The sequence below is a fragment of the Diadema setosum genome, chromosome 12 (assembly GCF_964275005.1).
Source record: "Diadema setosum chromosome 12, eeDiaSeto1, whole genome shotgun sequence".
NCBI classification, from domain to species: Eukaryota; Metazoa; Echinodermata; class Echinoidea; order Diadematoida; family Diadematidae; genus Diadema; species Diadema setosum.
Genome location: NC_092696.1, coordinates 22,126,227 through 22,143,169, shown reverse-complemented (window position 1 = coordinate 22,143,169; position 16,943 = coordinate 22,126,227). Strand labels below are relative to the sequence as shown.

Sequence of the window (16,943 nt, the reverse complement as noted above, 5' to 3'; positions counted from 1 at the left end):
CAGCAAACGGTGACACCGCTATTCAGTGAGATCGTACAGTTGCCGCAAGCCATCGGACACACAGCACACACGCTTTCATCAATCAAACATCAACAAATACTTCCCTAATGAATAAATATCCTATAATTTCATACAGCTCCATGACTCATTATGATGACAGCTTTATCCTCTGATTTTGCCTATGTTGTTATTTTTCTGTATTATTATCCTCGTACAAAAAAACAAAGAAGACTAAGCACAATTTCACTGACTCCAATCAAAACATCAGGATAGCTTCCTCATGATTAATAGTTTTCTCTTTTTACTTTTCAGGTCCTTGGGACCGAGTAAGAAAATGTTGCCATGTGAGTCAGGACGAAGAGCCATCATCAGCTACACGCTAACATGATGGAGAAGGAAGAGGGTGTGAGTGGACCTCCAATGATGCCGGAGGATGGATGTAAAGCTTAGCACTCCTTGTGTCGCGATGATGATGGTCCTCCTAGCCCCGCCCGGCCCCGCCCGGCAACAGGAACACATCATATCTCCTCCACGTAGTTGGCGGGGTAGAGCCCCTCCGTATCCCCGACGCGCCCCCTGCACCATCCTTGTTCGTCCTCGTCTTCCAGTTTCAAGAAGATGTCACCTAGGCAACGGGGCAGGCATCAAGTATCACATTGGTATCAATACACTCAGAATATGGAAGTACAGACAGTATTAGTAACAATGTATACACAACATAATACCATGCACATTTATGATGGTATCTTCAGTCTTCAATACACACACCTATACCCTCTTTACCCACACACAAATCAAATTTGTCATCTTGTTCATCGATGGGAGTTTTCCCAAACTATGATGCAGATTCAGTGATTGTAGAAAAACAATGTATTGAAAAGCATTAGCAAAAATTAGACGAAACATCAGACAATCCCTTAAAAGTGAACAAATTTCAGAGTTCTGGTTCATTCCATTTACTGCCATCTCGACAAAGGCTCAGTGGCATTGGGAATTACCCCAAACTAATCTATGGATTCAAAGCATGTACACAAAAAACAACAACAATAGATATTGAAACACAGTAGTGAAAGTAATCCATTCAAAAGTGAACAATTTTTGTCTATAATATAATACAATAATTCCATATGGCACCTTCTCTATGCAGGTTAAGTGGCATTGATGCTTTGATTACTTATTGCGCATAATGAGTGAGCCAATATTCACAGATAATCTGATACTTTGGTCATAGCATTTGTTATAGTGTCTTCAATGCCTTTATTCCTCCCCCTTCCCAATATTTCATTCTTTTGTTTCACGTAGAATACAGAGGAAGTCAGTCAGCTTCAACTCAATGGAAACTTCAAAGTCCCCCCCTCCCTTTTTTAAAATAAAGAAGTACCATTCTTACAGGTTTGACATTCTAAGACCTTCATAGTTAGATGGGTAAGAAAACAATTCTAATCATTTACAAAAGCGGGTGACTCTAAAATAATAGAATCCTTTCCTTTAGAATTGAACCAAAAACTTAAAATTGAAAAAAAAAAACCTGAAATGATAACTTCATTAGTAATTAGATATTCTTCCTAAATTGATAAATTTCATTGTCAAAACAAGGCTGTAAAGTTTGCTCATTTCCCCCCTCTCTTCAGTCGACTAAAAATAAAACTTTCGTGTTTAAAGCCCCGCTCCATGTTACCTTGTTTGAAGGTCAGCTCGTCCTCCTCCACGCGTTCGTAGTCGTATAGCGCCCTCACTTGTACGCCTTCCTTCCCCATGTCGTCCATGTCGTCATCGTCGTCAAACGGAGTGACCACCGAGTCCTGGTTGCCTCTGGATGGGACAGAGCGGGTTCATTGTTTGTTTCGAATGCCATTGCAAAACTAACGGGCTTTACTCACTAAAAAAATATAAAAAATAAGATGTCATCTCTAAACCTCTAAACCTCACTCACTAACCCCAACATGCTCACCTTGATAACTTGCTAAAGGATGATCTAGCAGCTAATCATCTCATCCAGAAACGGGCATTCACATTCGTCCATTTAAACACTCAAAAATAATGCACTGCGATGGATGGCATTGAGTCTTCAAATTTGTATTAAATACATGCAAGCCTTTTGAAATTGCCATTCAGATTCTTATCAAAGGGCTTATCCCATTTTAACACAGGAAAAACCAAACTAGACGATATGGATGAGTCACATACACCCATGGTCAAGAAAAGATGTATGTTGGTGTACCATTTCTTCTGTTTGAAAAGAGTCATTATAATTCTTTTCATTAATAGTCATAACATTGCCCTCTCTTGTTGAGAGCTGCGTTTATTCATTGCCTGATTGATGCAACTTCATGCCCCAGCCAATCAGTTATTTTATTTAAAACTCAGATCAGGGTTTGGGGGAATTTTTTTTTCAAGTTTTGTTTTCATTGTAATTTGTTTTTAAAGATGACATATACATGAGTCATTTGCTGCATAAAAAATGCTCATGGCCTGGGTCTGAGTATTTCAAACGAGGCATCAGATTTCAAGAGGTAATAAAATATTGAGAAGTTGGTGTAGCAATTCGATCACAACATTGCATCAATTAGGGGTAATTTTAGAAGCTTGTGATGAAATTGATGAGGTGGCATACTTTTACCACATTCAAACTTGGATGGGTGTCAGCCACATTAAGCATCATCCTAACAGCAGATCTTTTATTTTTTTTTTTGAAAGCGTACCCTCACTACATCACTACAAAAGAAAGCGTACCCTTACTATATCACTACAAAAGAAAGCGTACCCTTACTATATCACTACAAAATCATAATTCTGACTACTCTATTCTTGCAGTATGTGCTGTATGAGCTTTATGTCATTCATTTACAAAGATCAAGATGATTTGACTATTAAAGATTAGAGTACCATATGTTTCATGAACTCTCTCAGAACCAGCTATCCATGCATTGTATTTCTTACCAGGACTGTCCTGATTTACATAAATTGATGTGCCACTGCACCTTAAAGTTCAGTTGCCTCTTTCCCACAATACAGGCAATGAACTGAAATACTTTCTGCAGTAAATTTGTCCATTCATAGTTGAACTGATTTAAAATCATGACAGCACCTTTCTTGCAGATAGTTTCTTTTTTTTTATACAAATAGCAAATCAGTTGATAATACAGCTTTTCTTTTTTCTTTGCCTATTAATACATCTGTTACAGAAAAATTCACTGAGAAAACAAGTAACTTTAGAGTTGATATGCAGGAAAACAGTCAACTGTAAACGTCTACAATGATACGCATGTGCTTGTATAGAATTTTCATATTCTATCTCACTGGCAAATTTTCATCACCAGATGGCAGCAAACATGGCTAAAACCTCTGGCCAGAGTGACATACATCGTTGAGCAAGATACGATATCTTTTTTTTTGCAGCTCTGAGACCTTTAATGTGCATGCAGTGTAGGTGCTTGTTTAGTGGATTAGTCCAAGCCTTGCACACTTTTCTGCAGAGTGCAAATAATCTTTTTTTTTTTTTTTTTTTTTTTTGAGGTGCAGGAGTTTAGTTAGAGGGGAATCACCACAAGGTTACTGTACTACCATAACAAATCAATAGCACTTGCTGTACAAATGGCTGCAATGCTGTGTCAAACCTTGCGTGCTCATGATATGATATTGTACAAGTGTATATGCAAATATGACACAATATTGCTCATGCATCCAGTTATAGCTTTGTAGCTGTTAGTCAGTCATGATTACTAGTACAGCATACACTGCTAAAGCTACAGTTATAATCAACACTCTTACAAAGAAATACACAGAGACAAAAAACAAACAAACAAAACAAAACATGAAAAACATTACATAAGGCTTCTTATATCAATACATACATACATACATACATACATACATACATACATACATATCAATACATATCACGAGGCAGAGTGTAAGTTAATTTGGTCCCCATATTAACCACAGCACACTACCGCTACACAATTGAACATATCAGCAGATTGCTAGTTAGTTTTGTGAATTCAGGCAATGCTAGTACATTGTGAATAAAGGCATTTTCATTTCAGTGCACGCTATACATATCATGCATAAACACCTACACAGTCAGACACACAAATCCCACACTATCTACTCGGTACTTCAGTGGGTTCAAAAGCCAAGTGCACTGCCATAGATATTTTATTCTAGTGGTATGGGTGGGGTGGGGGATAAAAAGGGCAATGCATTGTGGGAAAAACATTCTCATGCAAACATGATCAGTCTGAGATGGACTTTGGTCAACAGAAAGTCTGATGTGGGAGTGGCTGGTGTCATTGCAGAAATGCATTGTGTACTACATTATTCAGTTTATTAAAATGAAACATCATCGTATGATCATCAAAAGGTTCATTACTAGTTTTATGATCTCAAAAACACATGCATATTATGACCCTTTGATCCATCCTGACATGTTGTCCTTTTGCAGCCGCTGTGAAATCAGCAAGGTGTGTAGTGGACTGCATTGGCGTGCAGTCAATTTAGTAGTGATGGTTATTGATGGCATCGCTGATGGTCATATTGACCAAGTTGGTCATACTGACCAAGCAGTGGAGTGCAATAAGTGACAAAGACATGCATTCATTATCAAAGTGAAGAGTAGTGATATGGGGCCCTCTTACTCAACCAAAGTGAGGGGATAAGGTAAGTAGAGAACAGGGTGGCAACAGCTAAATAGCAAAAAAAAAATATATATAAATACATAAAGGGCTTTGTTTCATGAATACAGTTAAACTCGCATAAGTCGATCTTCTCGGGACTGAGCAAAACACATCGACTTAGGCGAGTTTCGACTTGTGCGTAAGTCAAAAAAAATCGACTTACAGTTACACCACGCATACACATGTATAATGTACATGTATGTTGTCTACTCTGGAGCCGAGAGCTGGAGCGGTGTGCCCGATATTTGCCCTTCAGCAAGACACTTTATCCACATTGAATATTACCGTTATTCACTTCCAAAAATAAGAGCAAACATCTGACATTTATTCTAGCATCTTATGAAGCCGATTGTTACCGCTGTTCATTTCCAAAACTGAAGGCAAACATCCAGCTTTTTTTTGTTTTTTTTTGGTGGCCCGGCATGCGTTTTTGGTGACCCCGGTCGCATATTAACCATTCGCGAAATCGTGATTCGATTCACGAAAAGACTCCGCTAAGTATATAAGGCATAGATCGCTACACTCGGCAGGGGCTACCAGGTCTTGGGTAACGGAAACCAAAATCTCGCGTGAGTTCTTGCGTTACATATCGTTAATGTCAACGAAACATCGTTAATTTGGGCTTGGGATCGTTACTCATCGTTACTACAAACGTTAATTTTCCCGATCGTTAGTTTGCGTTAATAACGATTCAGGTGAAACCACTTTCGTTAATGAAACGTTAATGTTTATTAACGCAAAGTTTTTTTTTGTATTTACTATATGTAAACAAAAACTGGCGTCTCGTGATCTTGACAGTGATTTATTACACAATAAAATCTTATTCGACTTAGGCACAGTGAATTCAATGGTTTTTCCGTGAAAGTGTTCTTGGAATTTCATCGACTTAGGCGAGTATTCGACTTAAAAAATTCGACTTGTGAGTGAATTAATACACGTAAGTCAATGGGGAAAAATCGGGACTTTTTAAAATCTTTGACTTGCGCGATTATTCGACATATGCGACGTCGACTTAGGCGAGTTTAACTGTATAGTGGAATACAAAAACTTTCATGCGACTGAATAAATGATAAACAGATGTATAATGGGATGAATGAATGAACAATCCATATTGATGAATGAATGCATAAAAAATTGCACAAGAATAAATTGTATGTATAAAGGAAATATTGATATCATCTAAAGACCTTGTCACACTACAGCGAAATGCCCAACGACTTTGAAAATTTGAAGGTAATGTTCACGTCCGTGGCTAATATTAGAACAGTTCGTAACATGTTTGATGTTCTTTGCATTCATTAGCTTTTCATAGGGATTCGCAGAGATACACTGGAGATTTGGGACATGTTCAAAATAGCAAACTCAGCTCCAGCGTATCTCTGCGAATCCCCATAAATTGTACAAAAAAAAAAAAAAAAATATGTATAGCACACATATCACCTACAGGGTAGAGTCCAGAGGCTCTATCACTCCTACTTTGAGGCCATTTTCTCAAAAACTCCCGCTCCCCCACCTCAATTTTAACTTCTCCCGGTTCAGCTGTGTGTCTCCCACATGAGATGTACTTTATCCTGCTTAAAATGTAGCTTTCTCCCCTGCCCAACTCTAGTTTTGTCATACGTGTTCAAGAGAAGGGCTAAGAAAGAGCATCTATAATGCCGGCCCCCTGGTCGCAGGCGTGCTTTGTGCAAGTGAAGTGCACTGCATGCACATAATACCGTGCTCATCCTTGCGCAACCAGAGTCTCCATTAAGCTATGGGGTCCACGCGGGAAAATCTCCAGCTTAAACGATACTTGGGGTTGCAGCCTCTCAGAATTATGTTGACTGGATACGGACAGCTGACATTCTTTTCTATGGTACTTGTTCGTTCAGAACCCTGTTCAGAATTCTGCAGTTTTTGCCTATCAAAACATCTGTCTCACCATGAATGTATTGTTTGAATTTTAGTAACTATATACTTAATTCTGCATTTTTATTTTTTATTCTTATTTTTGCATGTTTTGAACTGCATGAGAATAATCTCTTTGGTATCATCCATGGGAGATGGTACTGTAGCATTATACAATGTAAGTATACTGTGTTTGCAAAAAAGTTTGCAAAACAAGTAAAAAATTAAAAAAAATAAAGATGCTGGTAACTTTTTGTTACCATTCGAAAACTACCCCAAAGCTTTGATTTAACACTTTATGGTGTTTCTTTCTTCTTCTTTAAAAAAAAAAAAAATACAGTTCAAAATCACCACACCTTTTCCACTAAAATTACTGGATATATGATTGCAAAACTACCACCAAAAAAAAAAAATAAATCTCAGATTCATATCCCATTATAACTCCCTATCTGATACACACACCGATTGACAGACCTCTTCACACTTTGATTACACTTCAATAGATCTCGAAGGGGTGTATAAAGGGAACTTTATTTCTCTGCAATGTTAAGATGCACTTTCATGAACTGAATTGTACATCCCCGCAACCCCCGAGGCCATCACTTTTTTTTTTTTTTTTAGAGCAGATCATTGTCAAGCAGATCAACATCCTGCATTATTTAAAAATTCACTGACCAAATCATATGCAGTTTTTAATCCAAGTCACTTGCAAAAGGCCTTGTTGTGACCTTACCATTTAAAAGGAAAAAAAAAAAAATCTCATCTCAAAGTACATGTATGTATTAGCTAAAATACCATGGAAAACAAAATGAGATTTTAAAGAAAATGCAAACCAGACGGAAGAATTATTGCAGAGTGTGGTACACTGGATTTAGCTCAAAAAGAAAGCGCAGCAGACACTGTACAGATTGAAGGCTTAGTACCAGGTCATCTGCAAATGGGTTGACGTAACTACAAGTACGGATTGTTAATGGATTGAGTTTTGTCTGCTGAAGAATGCATGGTTCAAATGTTTAACAGCTGGAGTATATGCTGGCTGAAGAACTCACAAGCACAATGAGAGAGACAGTCCAGTTCATCACACCATTGTGTAAAATTTCTACTTTTTTCTCAGGGGTTAATATAGAAAATGTTACATGCTATGTTAATATCTACAGGCCTCCACCACCATAACAGCATCAACGCTCAAACTACACTGTAAATACTGTTTAGTGAAGATTATGAATTAGCACGATAGTTGAAGTTAGGGTTTAATTCACACACAGCAAAAGGTTATCACTGCATTAGATTGCACACAAACGACACCAGTTAGCCACAGAAACTACGTGAGATCGCTCTGCTAGTTTTCATTATCAGCAAATGAGAAGATAAAACATTCTGTCGCAATAAATGGCACAACTTTTCATATGTTGAAGCATATTTAGGGAGAGGATAAATAGAGGGAACATTAAATGCCAGATCTTCAGAGGATGTTCCACAAGTTACCCTGCAATAGATTCCCTTCCCCCCCCCCCACTTTGCCTCCTAAAAAGAGAAAATGAATAAGTTCTTTTTAATAAACTGAAGGCACACTTTTTGTTGCACATCTTGCTACTAACATTCTGTAATATCACACGGTTCAGTCAAATGCTGCACACTGGCTGGATAAATTCAATCATGTGACTATTTGTATGTTGACCTAAGGGTAGAACATTCTGGAATGTTCTCCTATTGGGGAACCACTTTCCCACAGACAGAGGGCAAACACTGCCAAAAGATATGACAAATATTTTAAACATAATCAGCGAGCATGGAAGTTTGACTCAGAAAAGCATTGAATATAATGAAATCTGGTTTTGGTGGTAAAGCTGCACATTTTTTTTTTTTTTTTTATAATGGCTTCCATGAAAAATTCAAGTTGATGAAACATAATACTCCATAAATACTTTGACTATTCACCCACATAATATAACAAATGATGACAAAATGTTCTCTGAATGAAATATATACACAATGCTCTACCCCCAGTTTTAGAAATGCTACTTCTGGGACGTTGTACGTTTCTACGTGGCATTTTAAACTCTGCATAAGAAACATTCTGTGTTTACCCCCACTAGTAATCATCCACAATTTTAATACATATGACTGTCATGAAGCTAATGAGGTTGTAGAGTTTAAAAAAAAAAAAAAAAAAAAAAGATAGTACAGACTTGCATTTTACTGGCGTAGCAGCTGCTGCACATGTTGTAAATGGAATTTCTCTCGTTCCATTCAAAAAAAAAAAAAGTCACCATCATTCAGGTTTATTATTGGGCAGAAATAAAGCATGTTTATAGCTTGCCTGAACATATTACATTCAAAATATTTGGTCTTGAAATCTCGAGTACCTCTCTTCCTAGCATCACAGATAGATTGGTAGCTTTAAAAGTTTGTTGGATGTTACATTACATGTAGATAACTTTTTTGAGGTTTTGAAAATTGAGTTTTTACCATGGAACAATATCTAAAATTTCCAGGAAAGGCCAGAAAGGATGATTGAAATGAAAAAAAAAAAGAAAAAAAAAAAAAAAAGACAGAAAAACTACAAAACTGTGGAAGTGACTGTACACAAGAGACTAAACTACATGGCTGCAGCACTGCAGATCCCATTTGTTTGCTAAAAATCCCATCCTTCGGTTCCCAGAAAACCCCTGTGCAAAGACTAGCATGGCCATCAGCAAAGAAGGATGCCCTTTGAGATGTGTCCGATGGAGACGGAGAAAGCCTCAACTCCGTTGACTCATGCAGTGCATGAACACCCTTACGCATATCAAATTGCATTTTAATACCACATGAGGTCCCTGCTGAAAAATAACAACACCCCAAACCCCAAACAAAACAAAACAGAAGTTGCTGGAATGGCTGCATACACCAAATGCACCTACACCTGTGGGCTGTCTAGTTTGAAACTAATCTATGTTCCCTTTGTGTGAAACACCAAACCCTATTCCCCATGTGCACATAGCCAAAAGTAATTCGTCTAATCCCTGCATTCATATTATTCGCCAACGCATTGGGCTGCTGCTCAATATACGCATTATTTTCGTCTCAACAAATGACAGTGAAATTCCTCTGAAGATCTCCGGTGACTTACCCAAAGTCGTAATCTGAATGCTGATAGTAGCCCGGATATGCCTGAGAGCTATTAAAGGGGAAGGGCGACGCAACAAACACGCAGACACACCAACAGACAGACAGACATACCAATAACACACAATTAAACACATCCCCGCCCCCCACCAAAAAAAGAAAGAAAGAGAGAGAGAGAGAGAGAAATAGAGCGAGAGAAACCACAGAGGTGAACAAGATACACAATGACAGGTGTCAGAAGATTGGATATGGGGTAGGAGAGATGATGAAAATGAAAAGAAAAAAAAAAAACCCTCAACAAAACAAACAAGAGAGAGAAAGAAAAAGAAAGGAGGTCAAGGAATTGATTCAAACACATGATTAAAGAGGCACACAGTGTCACAACCAAGAAAGTGTTGAAAAAAAAAATGCCAGAAGAAACAATGGAAATATATTGGGGTAAAACAAGAGTCAAGAGATAGAAAGAATAAGGAAATCGGCAGATATGGACGGACAGACAGAAAAACACACCCATATAGACATGAATTTAGAAACAGAGAAAAAGAAAAATACAAGTCACATCCCCACAGACACAGAGACACACACATACACACAAACACACATGAATGGAGTAACACACATTAACATTCAATATGACCAGCCACCATTACACAGTGACAATCACCAAAAAGAGAAAAACAAATTGGGGATGGGGGGAAAAAACATTTACACATAAAGTCAGATCCAATATGTTATACTATTTGTATACATGTATGCACATTAAATCGCCCAAGTCATACCTACTAAAAGTGAGTTAAACTGCTACCCGAAATCCAAGTTACAGTGTAGTTTTTTTTTGCTTTGTTTTGTTGTTGTTCTGACTGATAATTTACAAAGTGAATTAATGTTTCCATCTCATGCATATTCATGTTTTCAGAGTGCTGTGTGCAAAACAAAACATAGTAATTATCTCACTGTAAACTTTGCAACTTGAAGGTACATGTTCAAACAACGACATGGTAGTCATTCATGTAATTAATACAGAACAGAAATATGGTGATTCTCAAGGTGAAACTAAGTGTTACTGATCATGGTAAAGACATGGTAAAATCATATGCAGAACAAAAGTAATGAATAATCATGAAATATGGTTTGATGCAGTATGCAAACCTCATGCATTTTGGATGATTTTGAATGCAAGAACTTTTTTTCGCTTCTGCTTTTTGCACATTCCCGTGAAAATGAATATTTTCATGATGGTCATGAATATTCATTAGATGAATATTTTAATGATGGTCATGAATATTCATCAGGTGAATATTTCCTTGATGAACATGAATATTCATCAGATAGTGAACACCAATGAAATGACATGAGCTTTATGGTGGAAACAATTATTCATATAGTTGACATCAAAAGCATGATTTGATCTGTATTATATATACCCACATATATAACGCCAAGCAGATGATCAGGAAATTAAAAGGAAAAAACAAAAATGTAAAGCATACCCTTTACCTTTTTGTAAAAGATATACATTATGTGTAGAAATGGTGCATTTTTCTTTTTAATTTCAATGCATTCCCTTTTGATTGCAAGCAATGATAGCTATAACTTGTACATGATATTTACTGCTCAGAGCTATGAAAATATCCCATCACACAAAATGAAGAACAGAAATGAACATATATGTTAAAGGTGTATGAATATGACACAAACCCAGCTTCAATACATATTCCATCGATCAGAAACATACATTTGAAATATTCATAGCTGTTGCGACGTGATAAAGCAGTTTTCTCTCTTAACCCAAAAGCTCCATGGAATGCACAATGAACATGTATAAAACAAAAATATACAACATGAATATACATTGATTGATATATAATTACATAATATCTAAAACTAAGAGATGGAAAAGAAAACTGAAAATGAGGAATGAGAGGAAGAAACTTGGAAAAGACTGTCAGCTTTAAAAAAAAAACATCCTGATGAAGAATGTTACAAGTGTAAAATCAGTCAAACTAGATGCTTTGCAAAACAACTGAAATTCCTTCCTTGATCAATTTCCTTGCTGCCTGCTCATCACGACTTGAATAGGCGGGCTACAAATCGCAATGTTGACCGGCAGATGGGTGAAGGCACTTAGCACAGAACTAAACTTCCCAAACAGAATCTGGTCTATCAGATTGCTGAAGTCAAGCTGCCATGCAATATATCTGGCGGGACAGGAAGGCAATATTTTGTCATATTGCATGGGTTTCGTCTAGGCCTGACCGATGAGAAGAATTCCCCTTTCTTCCCGCCAAAAGAAAACAAAAGAAAACAAAACAAAACAATGACTCCAGTAGACTTAGCTTGACATAACTCACTGCCCACAGACTGACCACTGATGGCATGTGTCCATCATCAACGACTTCAGCAGATGAGCTTTGGTCAAACGTGAGCATGCGTGAGGACGTGCTGACCTGATTTTAAATTGCATAAGAGTCTACACTACACCTGTGATACACAACAGACCCTTCCCAAGAAATGTTACATCTTGGCATTGCTATTTTGTATCTGCCATGCACTATTCTCGTGTACATAATTTATATCAGATGCGACTAAACATCTAAAATGCAAATAACAGGGCTGCTGGCCACTGGAGATACAAACTCATTGTGAAGGCAAAAATCATTTCTTGGTTGAGCAATGGGAAATATTGCACACATCAAGCAAAATAAGCTAAATCAAGTTAGTTCATTTTTTGTTGTTGAAAAAACAGTTTATCCAAAAAAAAATCTTGTTTTTCAATGAACAAAATAAAAAAAAAAAGCTCTTAAATAAGAAGCAAAGCAAAAAGCAAATATGGAGTGAGAAAAAAAATTGTTCCTTTTAGACAAAATGGATGTGTGCTTCATAAACGGATGATAACTTTTTTAATACTCTGTTGAGGAATGAATAGAACAGTCCGCATGGCAAGTTAAAAGGGTCAGCAGTTAGTCTCGGCTCAAGACAAGGTCAGTCATTTTCTGAGAGTTAAGCCATGAGGCAGTTAGTCATCATTCATGAGGACACGAAGACTCCCAAGACATTTATCATCTTGCTGAATGCAGTTAGACTGTGAGTGATCCAATGCAAGGATGCATGGAAAATGAAATCAAGGGTGTGGTAGAAACATAAAAGCGTGCATAATTTTTCTCTCGCTTTCTCTTTCTCTACCTATCAGTCCAATTATATTTCTATATCTATGTATCTCTCTCTCTCTAACACACTCACACAATTTGAACTCTATGGGCTGGGTGTTGAAACGGGCATGGCAAATCAACTTCAGCGTAGCCATTGCTGGGGTGTCTTGCAAAATGCCGAATGACTTTCAGCCTGTGGCAAACTTGAGGTGAGTCAGGCACGAAATCAAGTTTTCTTCTTCTGAACAGTCATGCAAATTATTAACTTCAAAAAGAAATGTATCAAAAAGCAAAATAATAAAAGAGAGAAGTCGTGCTAATATAAAGGGGAGGGGGGAATGGAATTTTGAGGAGCGATGTTCGCTAGTGTCATCCTACTGAGCTGTCACGGTGCCATGGAAACCGCCTCCACACTCACCGATTCAGGGATGAAGAGGACCACGATTGACCTCTATCTATGGCGGGGTGGAGGTGGGATGGTAGGGAACCGTTCCTGCGCGGGGCTGGGGTGGGCTTGCGAGATTGGGACATGCCCTCATCACTAACCACAACCAATGGTTAAGGGAGGTGATGTGGGGGAGGGAGAGGGAGGAGGAGGAGGAGGGGAGAAGAAGGAGGGTTAGGAAAAGTGATGATTACCATGGCAACGGGAATGAGAGGATGATGAAGAGAGGAAGATGAGATGATGTAACTCTTAACATGGTGCCCAATTTTAACATTAGTGAAACAAGAGACTGGGGATAGATACAGATGATATTAAACACAAATCTGTGATTTAGCCACATTACGACAAGGTCAAAGGTTAGACTATAGGTATAAACTGACAGACAGTACAATGTAAATACAGTACCATAACTGGATAGAGAAAGGGAAGAACATCTTACAAAAAAAAAAAAGAAAAAAAAGATTGAGATTGAGTCAGAATTGCAAGTCACAATAAATGTTAATGAGTAACATACTGGTTAGAGTCAAAAGGTTTAGTACAAATGCAGCTGTCCTTCTTGACATAAAGCAAAAACATTATTCTTATTCGAGAAACTGCTGCTTTAACTTGAGGATGTGAAGTATGATCTAAATACACCATGGAGAATTTCGAGACCAGACTCTCGACCTTTACATCTCTCATGAATTTTTCATCATTATTCATATTACATTAGGACCGTCAATATATGCTACTAAAAGTTATTGCAGTGAAAAAAAAAATATAGGAAGTATATATTAAATATAGAGAGATATAACACAAGTATTAAAGAGACTTAATCTCTACAGCATATTTAATACATTCAATTTTTGACCATCATTTTTTTTTTTTTTTTTTGCAACCAGCAGTGGTTTCCATAGTGATGTTATCCTTGGATACATTCCATAATTCCCTCCACCCTTTATGAAATGAGAACTTGTATAGAGACGGTAATCTGTAATTACCTCTGCCCTTTATGAGATAAGAACCCGCACAGAGGTATTAAGCGAAAGCCAGCATTTTACAATTGCTAGCACGTTCAGGTATAATACTCTTACTTTCAGAAACCATCCTCCAGGAACGCATGAAATTCTAATGTGACATTTCATAGTCGTTAAAATTCTGTGTGTGTATGTGTGTGCATGTGTACATTGTATGTGTGTGTGTGTGACATGAAAACAGAGTCAAGCAAAAGGCACTGTCCAACTCTGTTGCCAATTTGATAAGCTGCATGGTCCTACATGCTATTGGAGTCTCTTGTATTGTGTGTGTGTGTGTGTGTGTGTGTGTGTTTGAAGTACATGTGTATGTTCACGTGATATGACAACACAATTACACATTTTTCTTCTCTCCAAAGGAGATGCAATCTAAACAAAAGCTTCAGTCACATATTCTTTTCTAATAAAATAGTACTATTAGAAACATCAGAAGTGAAAAACAAAATCAACTTCACATTAGCAAAAAAAAAAAAAAGGTAGAAAAAAAGAAAGAAAGATCATACACATAACCAAGTTGAAAGACCCTGCACATTTATTCACCTCCTTTGGCACTGTTTATCTTTGAAGTGTCAATATGCAAGCTTTCCTTTGATGGGCCACTTCAAGAAACAAACTTTAATTAGTACTTACAAATTCTTGTTCAATCTGAACATACTGAAAACTGGCCATAATGAAGGGTTAGAATTCCAGTTTCCCCCCTTATTTTTAATCTCTTTGTGTATGACTGAAGTTGATTCAGAAATGCGATGAATAGTACTAAATGGCTGGTTAGTTGATAAATATGTAAGGTGAGCATTAAAAGTCAATACCATTCATACTGCATGTAAAATAGATAATGCATACACTTCAGCTGAAATCTTAAATGCTTCAGCATGCTAGATGTATATGTCATTCAGCATGGAGAAATAATTGCTATGGGATTAAATGAAATTTAAAAAAAAAAATATGATCAATGGCTCAAATTCCAAAAACTGAGCTTGACCTGATACTGTGTATAAGCAGAGTTTCAGCACAAAAAAGGAGTTTGAGTTCATCTCTAAAAACAAATTTAGCAATATAAATCAATGTACAGATATTTTAATGCAAAGATGCTTACACTTTAACAAATAATTCTGCACACACAGTCTACCAAAATTGTATTTCACTTTCCATCTTTATCATACATCTCTGGCATCAAACTGTGCTGATAGAGCATTCCATACACAAAATGAGCACTAATAATTGACTTTTTAAACACAGCATCAGGTCCAAACTCTACTTTGGTAGAACATGAGCCACATATATTTCACTGTTTTCCGTACTCTGGGCTGCTTTCAGTTGCCGGCAGGAGGTCGGGGCTGATTATGTTTTGTTTCGTTTTTGTTTACGACGGGGAAGAACAAGAGAAAACACAGACGTATGTTTAGTGAGGTACGAAGACGCAACAATATATGAATACAATACCATATAAAAACAAAACAAAACACACAAGCAATTAATGACAGGAATATGTGTATGGGGATTGGTGTGAGAAAGAGATAGACACAACTACAGGATTCAGAAGGACGAAGGCAACAAAATAAATCATCAAAATGAGATGATGTGCACACACGAAAGACAACAGAAAAAGTCAAAGTCCCTAAGATATATAATAATAAGTACTGCAAAACACGGTATTCTTGCGGCATGAAAGTTTTGCGAGTTGCCTCTAACATTCAATACGTATAGTGTAGACAAGAATTTTTCTCGTGCATTCTAATTTTGCAAATCTTGGCTCTCGCGAAATTCGCGAAATTAAAATGCACACAAACATTCCTTGTTTTAATACAGTATTTAAACTGGAAGCTAAATGAGGATAGTCTTGTGCCTATGTGAAAGAATGATCTCTGAGACATTCAGATTACCAGTTGCATGCCTCTTTCTTATCTGAAAATTCACTGTTTTCGAATAATCCCTCAATTTTTTTTTCCATTATGGGAAAGCACATATGAAACTGCACTGTCAGGGAACAAGATTTTTTGCATCATCATCGTAGGATAGGCTGACAATCACGCGATCAATCAACGACATCATCTATCACCCGACTGGAGCCGGAAATCCTTTCATTCTAAAGAGTCAAGAGTCTTGAGTCGAGGTCTGAAAGCATTCCGTATCTAATGGCTGTCTTTCACTGGCATGTTGATCATCCCCTCTGTCGAAACTTAATTCATCATTACATGGTCACTCTTGTAGTTTGTCAGAAACTTCTGTGTCCATTTTTTTGCCCTTGAGTACAACATCACTTCTATCACACAGTGTGAACCTCCTACAAATATACCTGCATCAAACACTATTCTGCTAACCGTTCCAAAACATGCATACAACTTTAAATGGGGGAGGGGGGTGGAGGAATGTATGCATTTGTATCAGTATTTAAAAAGTCCTGGCAATGCTGAAGTTAGCTAAATGTAGCAGTCAGACACCATATCTCTCGACTACTCAAAGTTAGTCCTGGTCATATTCAACTCAAGACTCAGAGGTAAAGGCTTAGCTGAAGTCGACTGACAGATTTCTAGGAAGACCTGCTCAGCAGTGTGAAATGGATAGATTTTTGTAGTCAGTTGACCAACCAAGACAATAGCCGACTGTTTGATGGCTCAGAGAAGAGTCGGAGCCTGACCAAGTGGATGTCGAGACAGACCGG

The 16,943-nt window shown here is 37.4% G+C and overlaps 1 protein-coding gene across 1 annotated transcript in view; it reads right to left on the bottom strand.

The window, feature by feature from the left end:
* Positions 1-518: 518 nt before the first annotated feature.
* The window catches only part of LOC140235803 (protein kinase C and casein kinase substrate in neurons protein 1-like), a 92,245-nt gene continuing 75,820 nt past the window's right edge, over positions 519-16,943 (bottom strand). Inside the window, exons 8-9 of the mRNA XM_072315804.1 lie at positions 1,679-1,812; positions 519-625 (exon numbers count right to left, since the gene is read on the bottom strand). Coding sequence (XP_072171905.1) covers positions 519-625; positions 1,679-1,812 — 241 coding nt within the window. The remainder of the gene's footprint in view (positions 626-1,678; positions 1,813-16,943) is intronic.